This window comes from Rhamphochromis longiceps, linkage group LG14 (assembly GCF_057381845.1).
Source record: "Rhamphochromis longiceps isolate RC_006_pf linkage group LG14, R_longiceps_female_GT1.1, whole genome shotgun sequence".
In the NCBI taxonomy this organism is placed as follows: Eukaryota; Metazoa; Chordata; class Actinopteri; order Cichliformes; family Cichlidae; genus Rhamphochromis; species Rhamphochromis longiceps.
In genome coordinates this window covers 37222761-37239506 of record NC_140570.1, presented here as the reverse complement: position 1 = coordinate 37239506, position 16746 = coordinate 37222761, and the positions used below count along the sequence as shown (strand labels likewise).

The following is a 16746-nucleotide window of genomic DNA, read 5'->3' as shown; positions in this document are numbered from 1 at the left end:
GTGGTTCATGGCGTGTTAATATTATGTTGACATGCAGATAATGATGGTCGCGGTCGTTGGGTAAGGCAGTTACATATCAAAGGTTATTTAGTGATTCAAAGTTCATCTTTGAATCGTAAATTAGAAATGTTTCCGTCTGCGTCAGTGATCGAATCGGGAGATACAGACGAGGAACACCGCCCAGATAATTTTGTACACGCCAGTATGTGTTGATGTTTCGGGCAAATCGGTATGATGTCATAGATTTACAGCTTAATGGAAAAATGCTAAAGCACGGCTCGTGCTGCAGTGGAAGAGCAGCAGAGTTCGTATAAAGATGAAGCTGTGGTGCATTAAAGCGTCAAAGTGAGGACTTTGATCCCTGAGACATTTTGTGTCCTGCAGTGATGCAAAAGTGAAGAAGGAACTATTTTTTCACTCTTTGAATTTCTCACAGTGCTCTTACTTTTAGAGTAAAGTTCATATTTGAAATTAACCATTTGACAGTGTTAACTGTGTATTAAAAGCACTTTTAGATTCATCATTAAAGAAAACTTCTCCCATTTTTCTTTTTCTTTTATCTCTTTTTTTTTTTTTTTTTTTTTTTTTTTTTTTAAATTTCTGTGAGGGTTCTCAGTCATCCAGGTCATCGTAGTCTAAGGAGCTTGCAAAGAAAAGCGTCTGGACTTCTTTAAGTTGCTTGAAGATGTTTCACCTCTCATCTGAGAAGCTTCTTCAGTTCTAAGGTCAAATGGCGGAGAGTCCCAACCTCACATTACAAGAAAAGAAGGCCGTCGCTTCCCTGAGCAAAGACCACAACATCACTATTTTACCAGCTGATAAGGGAAGATGCACCGTGGTCCTAAACACTACAGATTACCACACAAAGATCACTACTCTCCTCAGTGACAACAATACCTATGAAACCTGAAAGTGAGACCCCACAAGCAGCTACAAAAAGAAAGTTATAGCTTGCCTTCAAGACCTTGAGAAGGACAAAATCACTGACCGGCTTACATATCACCGCCTTTACCCAGGGGATGCCATACCCTACATTTACGGACTTCCTAAAATCCACAAAGAAGCTGTCCCACTCAGACCCATGAGCAGCATAAACTCAGCCACTTACAATATTGCTAAACACCTTGCTACCATCCTTGCACCTCTCGTGGGGAACACCCCACACCACATCAAGAACTCCACCGACTTCACCAACAAGGTCCAGAAACTTACCCTGGATCCAGATGAAACCATGGTGTCCTTTGACGTAGTCTCTCTCTTCACTTGCATACCCACCACGGAGGCCGTGGAGACTGTCAGAAAACGACTACAAGAAGACAGCTCCTTGGAAGACAGGACCAACTTCACACCCGATCAGACCTGCACACTGTTAGACCTCTGCCTCACCACTACATATTCCAAATACAACGAGGGTTTCTACAGACAAAAACATGGCTGTGCCATGGGCTCCCCCGTGTCACCTATTGTAGCCAACCTTTACATGGAGGAAGTGGAAAGGAAGGCTCTTGGCTCTTTCAAAGGAAGAGTACCCAGCCACTGGTACAGATATGTAGACGACACCTGGGTCAAAATCAAGACACAAGAAGTGGAATCCTTCACTGCGCACATTAACGCTGTGGATAAGAACATCAAGTTCACCAGGGAAGACACAAAGGACGACTGTTTGCCTTTCCTGGACTGCGCTGTGCACATTGAAGAGAACGGCAACCTCTACATCGAAGTTTACCGGAAGCCCACACACACGGACCAGTACCACCTCTTTGACTCCCATCACCCTCTGGAACACAAACTTGGGGTAATTAGGACCCTACACCACCGGGCAGAACATGTTCCCTCTAAGCCTGAAGGAAAAAAGAAGGAACACACACATGTAAAGGAAGCACTCAAAACGTGCGGCTATCCTAAATGGGCGTTTTTAAAGTCAGCAAAGAGGCACAGAAAAGAAGACCAGACACCAGTGAGGGAGGATAAGAAGGACAGACGCAACAACATTGTCATCCCCTATGTAGCCGGTGTATCAGAGAAACTCAGGAGAGTTTTCTCCAAGCATGACATCCCGGTGTATTTCAGACCCAGCAACACGCTCAGACAGAAACTGGTTCACCCGAAAGACAAAACGCCAAAACACAAACTTAACAATGTGGTGTATGCTGTACAGTGCAGCGAGGAATGCTCAGACCTCTACATCGGAGAGACCAAACAGCCACTTCACAAGCGCATGGCACAACACAGAAGAGCCACCTCCACAGAACAAGACTCAGCAGTCCATCTGCATCTTAAGGATAAAGGACACTCTTTCGAGGATGCCAATGTTCACATTTTGGACAGAGAGGACAGATGGTTTGAAAGAGGAGTGAAAGAAGCCATCTATGTCCACTGTGAGCGACCATCTTTGAACAGAAGCGGTGGTTTACGACACCAACTCTCTGCCATCTATAATCCAGTTTTGAGTTCCCTCCCCAGACGCCTTAACGCCCACTCACATCCTGGGCCAGCTGACCTCAGGAATTCGCATGATAAGGTGGGGCCAGGTTTCACAATGAACACACCCGAAACTCTGGCTGATTGGGACCCACACCCAGTTTCACACCTTGGCTCAGGCGATTAGAGGATCATCAGGGGGTCCTTTTGTCCCTCTGTGGGGGGAAACTCCCACTAGGTTTATTAAGAGGTGAAACGTCTTCAAGCAACTTAAAGAAGTCCAGACGCTTTTCTTTGCAAGCTCCTTTGACTCTTTTTTTTTATTTTTTTTTTATTTTTAATTGATATTATCTCTTTTGAGTTTGTATGGATGACTCACCTGCTGCAGGTTAAATCCTCTTACGGGTACAAATAAAGGAACCTGATATCACACCGTGCCCTTTTATGAGAGTGTGGAGCGTTTTCAGCATCGCTATCTTGGTGTTTTGAAACCAGGCGCGACAGGGGAAGGCTAGCTCTGGCAGTGAATCCGAGGGACGTGCTCATTGGCTAACAAGCTATCAATCATAACTCTTGGTTTATAAACTCTGACTCTAATAATAATCATAATTAACTAAATGACCATCATGCTTTATTTAGTATGATCTCAAACTCCTCAGGATCGTGTTTACTGACGTCACAGAGAGAGAGGCAGCTGAGGCTCATTTCAACATCGACTTCAGCGCCACCAAAGTCTGTTGGGGACCAGAAGAGTCTCCCCCTGGTGGCCATTAAAAAGAATGCTGTTTTTTAAGGCACTTCTGCACTGGCTTCACTTTTCAGACCTGGAGGGCGACATTCATCTTTTATACTGTCTGTTTCCGGGAGAGGTTCTTACCTCTCTGTGACTGGATCTCTACCCAGCACCTGCAGAAGGTGGAGAGTTGCATTCAACTATGCTGAGGCTGCAAAGCAGACCAAGGACCACCATCTGTAGTCAAACTGCAGTCAGCCCACAGGATGGAGAGCTGACTGGAAATGGAGCTGAATATTAGACCTGTTATCTCTTGTCCCAGAGAGCAAACACATATACATCCTCCATCTTTCTCCTCTTCCATCATCTCAAATACAGTCTTAGGGAAACACTGGATCTTTACTGTCTGTGCATGTATAGTAGCTATATGCACTAAAAGTGGCCTTTAATTTGGAGAATGCACACAGTAAAGCTTTCTTCCTGCCGTGGGCTGGCTCTGCTCAGATCTGCAGTACACAAACATACTGTTTTTAATCCATTCTACACCAGATATAAGACCCTGAGAGGCTAACTTTGTGGAGCCATGTGTACATTTGTCTCTACATACAGTTAGTGGTCTTCCTGGGCGTGTGCTCTGGTTTATCCCACCTCTATCATTTGGCTGCCGTCCCGTTAGTCTGCCTCTGTGGTTTGTTTGGCTTTGAACCCTCAGAAGAGACTTGTAGTTAATCGGGGAGTGATTTTACTCTGTATTTACATTATGATGTTTGACCGAGTGCTCCGGGTAACGCCCCGCTTTACGTTCATCCACACCTGGCAGCTGTCCTGACCACATCCGCCTGCTGTTTTCCAGAGACACACTGCAATAAAATAGACAGTATAAAAAGATTCAAACCTGGATTAAATTATAATACGGTTAGAAGTGGATTAATTGTGCCTGTAAATAAGAAGATGAGGATAAGTATTAACTTTACAGGGGCCGTGATGGTTCCTGTACAGCTGCCTGTGGGTCCGATTTTATGAGTAATCAGTTAGAGTTTTGAGTGTATGTAATGCCTCTAAGGAAGAAAATTAGTTTATCAACAATGATTTGTCTCATCTTTGCTGTTCCAGGAGTTGACCAGCGACCCCCATCTGTTTGTGGACGGCATCAGCGCTCATGACCTGCACCAAGGTCAGCTGGGAAACTGCTGGTTCGTAGCCGCCTGCTCCAGTCTGGCCTCCAGAGAAGCTCTATGGCAGAAGGTGAGAGAAGGAAGAACAAAAGCTGCACTCATTCCAGAGATTTTTATAGACGTGGTGAGAAAGGCTTTATAGGAGAGAGAAGGCATTGGTCCCACACTCCTGTGGCATCCAACTCCCAGGATACAATGCAGCCGTGGCTGTTGTGAGGCACACGGGGGCTTTTCTAGAGGGCTCTTAAATAAAGGCCTAAACTGTTGCAACAACAAATAATAATAATCCAGAAGTCTGACATTTATTAATCCAAAGGGGAAATTTCATTTGTTAAAGGTGCTCAAGTGTGAGTGTGAAATATAGAAAAATATAAACTGCAGTATGTGCGAAACTAAACAGTGAGTGAGGATGATCCAGGTGTTACAGGTAGGAATGATTTGGTGCATCGTCGAGCACTGTGAAGACAGCATGCTCCTGTCTGACGCCATCCTCAGTCATAAAATGATGTTTCAGCTCTTATTTCCAGTCAGGTTGATTTTAATGAAGTTTTTACAGCAAAACTCACAAAAAAGCAGCTGCAGAATATTAATATTTATTTTAAACACGTTAGATACGAGGCCTGACATGGGATAAAAACATGCAGTTTTAAGTGTCCTGTATCATTAATGCACTTCTACAATTTGTAGCATATCAGAGTATTTTAAAATAGATTGAAAATTCAGAATTGTGAAGGAAAAAATGTGCTTGGTGATTAAGTAAATGCTATATATAAAAAAAAAAAATAAAGTAAAAGTAAATAATTAAACATTCATTATTGTAATGTCTAATAAAAATAGAGGGAAAAGGGAGAAAATGAAAATAACTGAATTAAATTTATCTCGATAGTTTATAACTTTGTTTTTTTTCATGTTATCTGAGCTGAACTGAGAGAAGGAGGCTCTAGTGTGTGTGTGTGTGTGTGTGTGTGTGTGTGTGTGTGTGTGTGTGTGGACATGTGTGGAGAAGCTTGTAAGATTATTGTGAGTGGGTGTGTTGCCTTTAGTTGTGTTTAAGCAGCACTTTGTGTAATCTGAGTGATTTTTCTTATCGATTAGCTGCTAATGGAAGTTCTCTGAAACTGAAACCTCCACACCAGCCATGAACTGAGTCTTGAAGAGGAAAGATCTTACAAGACTAGGGCTGTTCCTGCTGACTAACATGCTCATCATTTAAACTGGAGAAAATCATCTGGCTTAACGCAGGTCCATAAGTGAGACAACGTGAAACGGTCTAAGATGAGCGATTAAGTGCTGTCCGTATAAATGTTTATGAAATAAGGGACGAGGGAAGCGATGTTTCATGACTTAATCGATTAAAGATTACATCTCCAGATGAAACTGTGCTCGTGAGATATCTTCAGTTCATAGTTTTATATCCTCGACCACACAAATATCCTCTGCTGTTGTGTTATCACCGGTTTACTGAGCACACGAACAGGACTGCACACGTCTCCCTGCTCCGGGATATACCGATAGTTTCTGATATTTTTGAGAACATCAAACTGATTTCTCCCTTTGGGCATTAAACTAATCGGATACTTTTTCAAAGATTTGATCTAATACGCCCAATCTTGAACCATCTCGTGATAAAGATTCCTTCCAAAAATATTCCAGGATGCAGATCTGGATCAAACCCCATCTTTGGTAATGCTCGCATGCAGGTCCATCCATAACTGTTGGAGCTTCCTGCTAATAAATGCCAAACAAATCCAAATGCATGCAGCCTTTGGTGTCGGAGGTCACCGATGGAAGTAACATCTGTTGTCCATAAGATGGCGGTATAAACTGATGAACAGATTTGCTGTGGGTTGCAGACAAAATGACTTAGCCACATGCTTAAAATCCAAAATGTTGTCTTAAATATTGAGATATAAAGTGTGTTTACTTTCTGCTGCTTTGAGGGAAAGATCACCACTGTTCTAGAAGTATTTAATTAGGCTGCTTTTATTCTTTTTACCATTAAATCAACACTTTGTTACACATGAAAAACCTGTGTAAACACACACACACACACACACACACACACACACACACACACACACACACACACACACACACACACACACACACACACACACACACACTTGCTGCCTCCTGCTTCCTCTCTGCTCTCAAAGGGCCTCCTCTCAGCCTCCTAGTTTTCCATCAACTGGAGGGAAAGTGAAGTCTGTTTTAGGTGTAGTTGCCTCTGTGGAGCACCCAGTTGTCTTGACACCCTTCAAAGGTCCGAAAACAAACAAAACCGCTTCTGTGGTGACGACAGCAAAGCACACGGACGCTTATACAACAGTTACTGTTGTGTGAAATGATGTGTTTGTGTCGCACACAGAGCGTGGAAGTGTTTCAGTAACACTTAACATAAATAGCACATTTATAATTAATAAAGTTAAGGTCTTAGTTTGGGAACTGTTAAATATCGCCAAATCTAAGACTGCCGCTAGCTGTTTAAATCTGAAACAATGTTTCCTTCTTTGTGTTTGATTGAAATGATTTATTTTCACTTTCTGATGATTTGCCTGTTGAGACAGATTCTCTAATAACAGCTTTGCTTCCAGGAGCTAACAGCCACACTCCCTTTCAGTTCTTTCTCCTTAATGTTGAAATCCTGTAAGACACGTTAAGGATTTAAAAATAAATAAAGGAGGGGAGGGCCTGAAAATGAAGATTAACTTTAACAGCTTAGCTTAATACTCCCGGAGACTCAAGTGGACAAAAGGCAAATAGACTTTTCCAGAGTTTTGCTGTAGTTTCAGCCACACGACCTGGATGGACTCCTGGCACCATTTACACAACTCTGTTCTCTTGCTATAGAATTTACACAAAATAGTACATAAAGAAAAAGCATCATATTTATCAGCTGTGCTTCTGTTTTTTAAAAAGGAAATTTCTTCAATCTATTTACTGTGGTACAATTTTCCTGTGTTTTGATTATAAATTGCACTTTTTAAAAAGTAAAATAAGAGGAAGAAGCTCTAAAGTTACTTAAAAGTTGTTCAACTTGATTTCTCTTTAATCATAAACAGAAAGTAAGAGCGAAACATTTTGAACCTAAATGCAGAGGTTGAAATCTTGAGGTAAAACTGTCGTTTTTCTTAGCTGCAAATGTTCACCCTGGAAGATTGTGACCATTTTTTAAAAGTAGCTGCCGTTATTTTTCAAATGAGTGAATCCAGAGGGCAAAATGTTCGAGTTATCTGCTACAATGTCCAGTTAAAAGGGTGCTTTTTTTTTTTTTTTTTATTATCTTGTGATGCAAAGATTACAGTGGTTAGGAGGCATGAAAAGGAAATGTCAGAACTGTCAAAAGGAAAAACAACTCGACTCAACTTGCAAGCTTCTCCCAGCTCTTGTTGTTGGAATTGTTGGAGAGAAAGCCCCCATCATTTTATTGCTAAGCCTGTTTCAGTAATGTGGAAAGTTTGAGTGGAACCACAGTGGGAACTATTGTAAGCCAAGACCAGATACTGTAGAGCAAACCAAGACACGCTGGAGTTTTTCTAATCTGTTTCCATTCATTCGCAACAGAGAAACACAGAGAGGAGGAAGCAGGATCACACAAGTTACAACACAGACCTCTAACCTCTTCAAACAATTAAATATACTGTTATAATGGTGGATTTATAGACACACAGGTATAGGAAAACTTGTAGGAAAATCAGCAGAACTGTAATAAAGATTATTTCTGATCATTTATAAGTAGGTTTAATTTACTTTTTTAGTAAACGTGGCAGAAGGTGACAGTCTAAAAGTCCAAAAATGTGTAGTGGGCACACATGGGAAGAAGATGGTGTGACAAACAATCTAAATGAGGTTCAGACGAACGAATGCAAGAACACAAATTCCTGTGTTCCTAGAAAGCTCGACTAGTCCTGACAAGCAGCACAGCTCAATCTGGCAGCGAGCAAAGAGAAGCTAAACGCAGAAAACACTAATGAGGGCGGAGCAATTATCAGGAAGGGAGGAAGTAGAGCTGACAGGAACAGACAAGTACCCACAATAACAAAATAAAACAGGAAATGACCTGATAGAAATTTAAAAATAAAATAGTTTGTTTATCAAGCGGCTAAACAGGTGTAGAGTGCAACATGTAAACAGTGGGTGTCTTAACTATGACCCATTGTGCTAACGTTAGTAGACTCCCTCAAGGGCCCATTTTGAGCAGGGAAAACACTGCTGACCATGGCCTGAGTTTCCAGTAATGCGGTCAGTGCACAATCCCTGTGAGTCCACACTGATCTAAAAGCTCTGTTTCATTTAGGTTTCTGATGCTGGATAAAGTTGTGGGCGGAGTTTTACTTATCTAAAGCCTTACTTGTAGATATGTCAATGCTAATTAGAAAACTCAAAAACCAGTTTTATTTTTCTCTCTCATCTACCTGACACTTTGAGTTTCTTTCTGATTTCTCAGACTTTTTATCTAATTTGGTGCTCAGCTAAAATAATTATTGTGAGCAATTTAATTTTAACATACACATAGATGCTGAAAATGACAGCCTCAACACAGCATTCAATCTATAATTAGACTCATTTGGCTTCTTTTAAAAAAACTAAAGAGCCCACCCACACTTTGATCACACTCTGGAGCTTTATCTGAAGATCCAAAGAGTGTTTAAATTATAAACAACCACAACCCCTCCTTTGTCTGATCATTTGTTAAAAACATTTACATTTACAATAATGAATTGCAAAGCGTGGGGAATAAATTTCATTACAGTAGATGTCTTTCTGAAGTGCTGTAACTACGTTTAAGTTCCTCCACTGTTGCCTCCTTACATCCTCACTGTGTACGACTGTCCCCACCCTCGTTACTTCTTTCCTGCTCAGTAACACCAATAAAAACCAGCACCAATGAGAACACACACGGCTTTCAGTGGTTATTTAATTGGCGTCACACCATTGATCTCTGTTTCTATCAGCAGGCATGCAGTGGAAATATTTGGTTATCTATAGAAACAATGAAAGGAATAAGAAACAACGAAACAACAACTGCAGCAAGTCAACAGTCACAAAACAAAGTAATCGACATGTTGTTAAAACAGTCAGCTGATCATAAGTTGTTTTTGGGTTTTTTTAGTGTTTTTATTCAAAGGTAAATAATTTCAGAAAATTTTAGAGGTTCTAAAAACTGTCAATATTTATTATATGAAACCTAATTAAATAATCTAGTAGATAGACCTGCGAGCATCAGTAACATTGTATTTAGCATAGTTTCAATAGCAAAACTTCTCAGATGTGATACATTGTAACAGAAACCAGCATTGATACACTGAATGTTTCTGATTGTTTACTGGAGAATGTTTGGAAACTCATATCACCACGTGGGCTTCAAACCAGTTAAAACATATGAAAAGTTTTCTTTGTACCTATACTTTGATACCAGGCTCTTCATCTTGCTTGATATCTTCTATAATTTTCTAATGTAGTTGTTTTTTACACACTGACAAATGGATCTTATGTCTGTGAAATAGAGAAACCGGACTGCATCCATTGGGGTGAACTGTCCCTTTAATTAGCACCAACATATATAAAAGCATATTAAGTGTTAATTCAGAGCATTTGTTTTCTTTCTCTTGTCATTGTGTTCGTTTCAGGTTTTATTTTCACAAAAAATGTTGCTTTTGTGTTGAAATACTTGCTTTAAAGCATGTTTTTGGTGTTTATGTAACTTTTGTTGTTAAAAAAAAATCAAACCGGCATCTTACTTACACTCAAAGATAGAAAGAGAGTTACTGTTTAACTAGTTCGAGGGAGAATATTTAAGCTCATCTATCTCTGATTGGTTGAAACAGAGTTGTCAGGTTTTTCTAATCAACAGTAAAACAATGGCTGATAGAATAGAAATTTTTAAAGGCTTCTTCTGGACTCTATCAGGATTCTACTGGCACTAAATAAAAGTCATTTCTCTGTCGTGAACTCGATCGAGCAGTTGAGATTCGCCGCCTCGGCCCCGTCCTTGAAAGCAAGCAGGAAGTACATGACCTTCCTGACTTTGGCGAGCTCTGCAATCCTTTCGCCGAATTCCTGCATATCCGCCTCCAGGCACTTGAGCTGCGAGTCCTCGGGGTCGCCGGCATTACGCCAAAATGTTCCAATGGGCTCCAGCAGCTGCCGGGTCATCAGGTTGGTGAGGTCGGGGGTCCAGTGCTGGCAGATACCGGTGATGGTGACGCGGCCGTAGCCGGAGAGGGAGAAGTACCAGCGGGAGAAGTTCAGCTCCTGGATGGCGAAGTCCAGCCGATACACGGCCTCGTAGGGCAGAAGCAGACGCTCGCCGTCCTGACGCTTCTGCCCTGACCGCTGCAGGGAGGACACGCGAAGGCGCATCATCTGCACAGGAAAGAAGCACACAGGAAGTCAGTTCATGTTTGGTTTGGAGGAAACTTTCAGTCTGGGTGCCGGTATCAGTCTCTGATAAGACTCATAATGACGGGAAGGTGATGGGGCTCAAAGGTTTGTGCATTTGTGTCAGAATAAGCAGTGTTTTTAAAAGAAAAGCAGATGAATGGCACAAACGGATGATGTGCTCTCTGGGCTATTTTATACAAAGTGCCGTTCACACCTATAAAATTAAAATTATGAGTCTGCAGTTTTATCAACTATTATCATTTTTTTAAAATATTTTGTGCAACTCCACAGAGGAGATGATAGTTGAAGTGTCACAGGCACTGCTGCTCTATTTTTAAAATGTTTTAAAAAATGTTTAAAAAATAAATAAATTGTTGACTGTAAAGTTAGTGCGGCTGCTTTGATTGGCAGGCTTGCCGACACAGACTGTTACAGCTGATTGTTACACATCTGCTAATGAACACACACACTGAACTGGACCTCTCAGCTGTGCCTTTTGGAGCATATTTAATGGAATTAGCCAACAAAAGATATGTCCTGTTGTGCTGTTTGAGGAGTTCACTGTGACAGCCACACAGCTGAGTGATCACACGTCAGTCTGATGGGACTTTTGTGCATCTTTGTTACCATCACACACTTGACCTTTTACATTTTGCCCCGCCACATTATAATAATTAAAAAGAGCTAAAGTTACACAGAAAATGAAACTTTATATGAAATAAACATTAAAAACCGTACTTGCTCTGATCCAGCTGCACTTTATTCTGAAATTTTCATCCACACATTGTGCCAACAGACTTTTCTGTTTTGCATCTGAAGTTGAGAAGTAAAAGCCTCACCTCTGTCAGCGCGGTGTCTTCTTTGAATTCCAGCACAATCGTGTTGGAGGGAGATTTGGCCTCATCAACGTCCATCTCTAAGGTTTTATTCCTGGGATAAGCAGAAAGGAAGAGCCTGCCTGTGTGGATGGATGCTGTGAGAGATGAAGCTCTGATGGAGTTTCTAGTCTCAGCCTCTTTTCTTCTCTCACTCTATTCTCATAGGCTCCTCTCCCCCTCCTCCCTTCCCAACAGTTTCCATCACAGTGTACCACTTTCTCATTTTGTCCCATCTCCCCCCTGGAGCCCACTGGGTAGTTTGGTTGGGACGTATTGATTAGCACGAGGGGGCAGGAGAGATGAGATCGATGCAAACATCTGATTATTGTGACAGTAACGGTCACATTTGTTAGTCGTCTGGTTGTGCAGCCAACCCTGCTCGGGTTATTTCGGTCGTCCAGCCTGAGTCAGACGTTCCTGCAGAAACTGAACATTTCTGCAGAATCACACAGGTCAGCTGTTTGTAAAGCAGTTTATATTTGACATGAACGCTGAAGCTAACACAGAACAGCTGAGAGCATTTTCTGTAGATTCGTTTTTCTCTACAGACTGTACAAAATGTTTGAAAATACTTTTTGAGGTCTTTTTTTTTTTTTTTTTTTTTTTTTTTTTAAGGTGTTAAGCAGGCAGGTGATGTGTGAAGGTGCTAAGCAACAGGAAACGCTGCTGACGTATGACAGGGAACGGTGGGAGTTTCCTGAGGGCTTCTGGGAGCCCGGCTCGTCTTAGCTCAATGGATCGCTTATTTATTTATATCACTCACTTCACTGGGGAGTGTGTGTGTGTATGGATTATGTCAACGTGTTGTCAGCTGGGGTTTCAGCGCAGGATGTGGATGGATGACGTTCGCTCGTTAAAAACTTTAATCCTGAGTTGCTCCTGTTAATCAGAGACGCTTAATGTCATTAATGGGAAACGAGTGAAAATCGCTCGTTTCAATCTTTTTCTGTACGTGTTTGTAGTGTGGAGCTGTTGTGTTTATCTACATTGTTTTTTTGTTTTTTTTTTAATAGAAAGTAAAGATGAGAAAATATATTTTACATTAGAGAACCCACAATCGCTCCCTGTCTGCACCTGAACACGTTTTTAAACACTGTTATGTCCACATACTGTTTGTTTAATATGTGGCTTACATTTAAAACAGCCTTCAAGGACATCACCTGTAAAATAAATAACGCTGTAAGCAGCGATGGTCAGTCGCACCTTTGAGCTGCGGTCCTGGTGTTTCCTTTGGGCGTGATTGAGGTCTGGCCCTGGATTCTAATTGGCTGTTGAACAAACGAGTTATAAAACTCCCAATGTCACAAGGTGGCGCTGAACCTCATTTAACGTTGACGTGCAGATGTTTCCAGGCGTGTAAAAGGCCTGAAAATGACCAAAACGGCATCTGTGGGCGACTTCCTGTTGGATTCAGGGCGCAGATCCCCGGGAGGCTGCTCCCCAGATATGACACAGCTGAGCACACCGCGGTTACGTCTGAGCTCGAGTGGGGTGATGACCATGGTTTTTATGTTTTTTCTGGGGGTTTTTTTTTTTCAAAGGTGATTCCTGACTGGAAGGATCAGGAGTGGGACAAAGACAAACCGAACTCCTACGCCGGGATCTTCCACTTCCGCTTCTGGCGGTTTGGAGAGTGGGTGGACGTAGTGATCGATGACCGGCTCCCCACGGTGAATGGACAGCTGGTGTACTGCCACTCCAACGACAGCAATGAGTTTTGGAGCGCCCTGGTGGAGAAGGCCTACGCCAAGTAAGCACTTCCTCAGATCAGTAACTGAAAACAGCAGCTAATAAAAACAGAGGATATGAAGAGGCAGGAAGAAATAAAATCACTTAAATATTTTACAGCTGTGGAAAGAAAAGAAACACTCGAGGAAACTCATGTTGAAGAAATGACTCAGGAATACACAAATGCATTAGAAACTGACCCAAGGCTCTCCAGTGACATAAAAACAGGAACTGAAATTAAAGTAATTTAGCTCAGAACCAATAACGCGATACATGGAGGAATTTTAAGAACTCTGATTGGATGGGTTTTTTTTCCTGAAACATACAAACAGGTGAGGTTGTCCCAAAATAAGGACTGACACCTTAAACTCTGAAGGAAAGTGTTCCCACAAACTAACATAGGACAGGAAGTCTCTTTGCACAGCTGTCGCCATCTGGTGGACTTCAGATGGAACGCAGGTTTAAGCCACCCCCACAGTGGCTTCATTTTTCCCACTCGGAAGCTACGTTCATGTCTTACAAGTGCTGAAACCTTCTGATTACAAGGTGCAGCCAATCAGAAAAGGGTTAGTTTAAAGGGGGAGGAGCTAAAACAGCCCTTTTCAGATGAAAATGGGCTGAGGAGCCTCACAAAGGCAGCATAAGATAAAGGAGGATTAATGTGAACTGAGTCCGTGAATGAGTCCAGTATAAAGTTTCCTTCTGTGCTTTTAGAGATGAAATCTGAGGGGTCCGATTTTTAACTCTGACATTTTTCCCTTAAACTCAGGGACCACCACAGCAGATCTGTTTTCTCATCAACAGTGAAATTCAAACAGGTGCTGATGTGATCCTAGTTTAACATTTCACAATGTTAACGTCAAATTGATTAAATATAAATTTTACTCCCTGTAATTATGTTTAATTAGCAATAAAAATGAGGGCATGAATCCCTGACTCTGTTGTAAATCTGGACAGTTACTTGAAAAGCAGAATGAGACTCAAACGTTTGTTTATAGTAAAAATAAATGTAAATGTTTGTGTGTTTTCCAGGATGTACGGGTGCTACGAAGCTCTGGATGGGGGCAACACGGCCGATGCTCTCGTGGATTTCACGGGAGGCGTGTCCGAGCCGATGGATTTGATAGAGAACGGGTACAAACAAGACGAAGAGAAGCAGCACGAGCTGTTCGAGAGAGTCCTGAAGGTTCACAACAGAGGAGGCCTCATCAGCTGCTCGATCCGGGTAAGGACACGTCAAACGCAAACCCACGCCAGCCAAACGAATTCATTCATCTTCTCGACGTGTCGTTCCAGGCGACCACTCAAGCGGACATGGAGGCCAGGCTGGACTGTGGCCTGGTCAAGGGCCACGCCTACGCCGTGACGGACGTCCGCAAGGTGAGGCTGGGCCACGGCCTGCTGGCCTACTTCAGGTCAGACAAACTCAACATGATCCGCATGAGGAACCCCTGGGGGAAGAGAGAGTGGAACGGGCCGTGGAGCGACAGGTGAGGAAGAGAGAAATCCTTTGAACAGGTTCTCTTGTTGAGATCTGTGGTGTGATACAGATGATACAGATGAAGCGTTTGTGCCTGTTTGCAGCTCTGAAGAGTGGCAGAAGGTCAGTAAGAGTGAGCGGGAGAAGATGGGCGTCACTGTGGAGGACGACGGAGAGTTCTGGTGAGTTTTAGTGCTGCGCTGCCACCTGGTGGCTCTTTTTCAACTTTATCTCACAGTAAATCATACCAGTCCTTTCTCTCCTCCTCCTGCAGGATGACATTTGATGACTTCATCGCCAACTTCACCGACCTCATCCTGTGCCGTCTCATCAACACATCCTACCTGAGTTTACACAAGACCTGGGAGGAGGCGGTGATGCGGGGCTCCTGGCACCGCCACGATGACCCGCTGCTCAACCGAGCTGGGGGCTGCACCAACAACAAGCACTCCTTTCTCCAGAACCCGCAGGTGTCTCATTTGTTCAGAGTTTCAGGTTAAAATTCATCCTGTGCGTTTATGACTGTGCGCATGTTCGTTTCTGTGTGTCGCAGTACGTGTTTGACGTGAAGAAGCCGGAGGATGAGGTGCTGATCTGTCTGCAGCAGAAGGACCGCAGGGCCACTCTGAGAGGGGGGCGAGGAGAAAACCTGGCGATCGGCTTCGACATACACAAGGTCAGATATTCATGGGCGTTGTTATAAAATGTCCAGGTCGTTTGTATTTAAAGGACGGCTGTGGCTGTATTGGATTCAGTCATTTAAACTGGAGTGAAAACTTCTGCTGCTTCCTGTTCAGGTGGAGTTAAACAGGACGTACCGAATGCACGTGACCCAGCAGAAGGTTGGCGGCAGCATCTACATCAACTCAAGGTCTGTCTTCCTGCGCATCGACCTCAAAGAGGGCCGCTACGTCATCATACCCACGACCTTCGACCCCGGCCTGGAGGGAGACTTCCTGCTCCGCGTCTTCACCGATGTCACCTCAGACTGCAAGTACGCGGCACACGTGGTTTAGCTCGCCATTTTTAGAAATTTTCTTCTGTTTCTATTAATGTAGGCGAACAGTAAAGACGGCGGACGGCCTCCCTGCTGCACTTTCAGGGGAAAATAAACTCTTGTTTTCCATGCTGGGAACTGAGAGTGAGGGGAGATCTTTGGGCTTCCTCTCAGTTCAGACACGCAGCCAATAAAGACTTTATGAAAACAACAACACATGAAAGCATTAATTATCATTCTGTGTGTACTCAGCGTTGCACATTTAAACACTGAACCACAGAAATGGATCTTCCTGTCTGTCCCGCAGGGAGCTGACTCTGGACGAGCCCCAGAAGACCTGCTGGTCGGGGATGTGTGGTTATCCCTCTCTGGTCACTCAGGTCCACATACTGCAGGCCGACGGACTCGCTGCACAGGACTCAGACGGAGGTAAATGCTTCTGTTCTTCACAGGAAACCTTCCTTACACCTTAAAGACTGTATATAAAAGATGGACGTAACCACCGCGATCCACTCAGGCATGTTTGTTTGGCTTTGTGAGAACGATTTGGGGTATTAGACTTTTACCGCAGATCACGGCCTGATGATTAATCAGCTTTTGAATTCAGTGGCTTCCGATCATAAAACCGGAAAACTCAGAATAAAGTGGTTTAAAGTCCTGTTATAAATAAATGTTTAAAGTGTGATGAGACCTGCATGCGATGCGTTTAGGGGACATCTGTAAATTGTAGCTCAGAAACATCATGAAATGTCCACTGAAGTGTTGATAACTCAACTGTGTCTCTCCAGCGTCGGATCCTTACGTGATCATTCGCTGCGAAGGACAGAAGGTCTGCTCGCCGGTCTATAAAAACACGTGCAGTCCCGTCTTCGACACCAAGGGGCTCTTCTACAGGAAGAAAGCAAACCAGCCAATCGGCATCGAGGTTTGTAACACACAGAAGTGTGTGT

General features: G+C 43.0%; 2 protein-coding genes across 2 annotated transcripts in view; one reads left to right on the top strand and one right to left on the bottom strand.

Moving 5' to 3' along the window:
* LOC146654628 (calpain-5-like) overlaps positions 1-16746 on the top strand; it is a 34054-nt gene that overhangs the window by 15067 nt on the left and 2241 nt on the right. The window contains exons 3-12 of the mRNA XM_085380966.1: positions 4268-4399; positions 13133-13341; positions 14352-14544; positions 14616-14809; positions 14904-14981; positions 15074-15269; positions 15353-15475; positions 15597-15793; positions 16104-16225; positions 16585-16721. Coding sequence (XP_085237092.1) covers positions 4268-4399; positions 13133-13341; positions 14352-14544; positions 14616-14809; positions 14904-14981; positions 15074-15269; positions 15353-15475; positions 15597-15793; positions 16104-16225; positions 16585-16721 — 1581 coding nt within the window. The remainder of the gene's footprint in view (positions 1-4267; positions 4400-13132; positions 13342-14351; positions 14545-14615; positions 14810-14903; positions 14982-15073; positions 15270-15352; positions 15476-15596; positions 15794-16103; positions 16226-16584; positions 16722-16746) is intronic.
* On the bottom strand, positions 10264-11642 carry ompa (olfactory marker protein a). The gene is made up of 2 exons (XM_085380969.1): positions 11553-11642; positions 10264-10695 (listed from the first exon to the last, which is right to left on the bottom strand). The coding sequence occupies exons 1-2, from the start codon at positions 11625-11627 to the stop codon at positions 10264-10266; spliced, it is 507 nt and encodes a 168-aa protein (XP_085237095.1). The 5' UTR covers positions 11628-11642.

Coding starts and splice junctions, on each gene's coding strand:
- ompa (XM_085380969.1), bottom strand. CDS start 11,627: ATGGACGTTGATGAGGCCAAATCTCCCTCCAACACGATTGTGCTGGAA. Junction 10,696..11,552: donor AAGACACCGCGCTGACAGAG/GTGAGGCTTTTA, acceptor TTTCCTGTGCAG/ATGATGCGCCTTCGCGTGTC.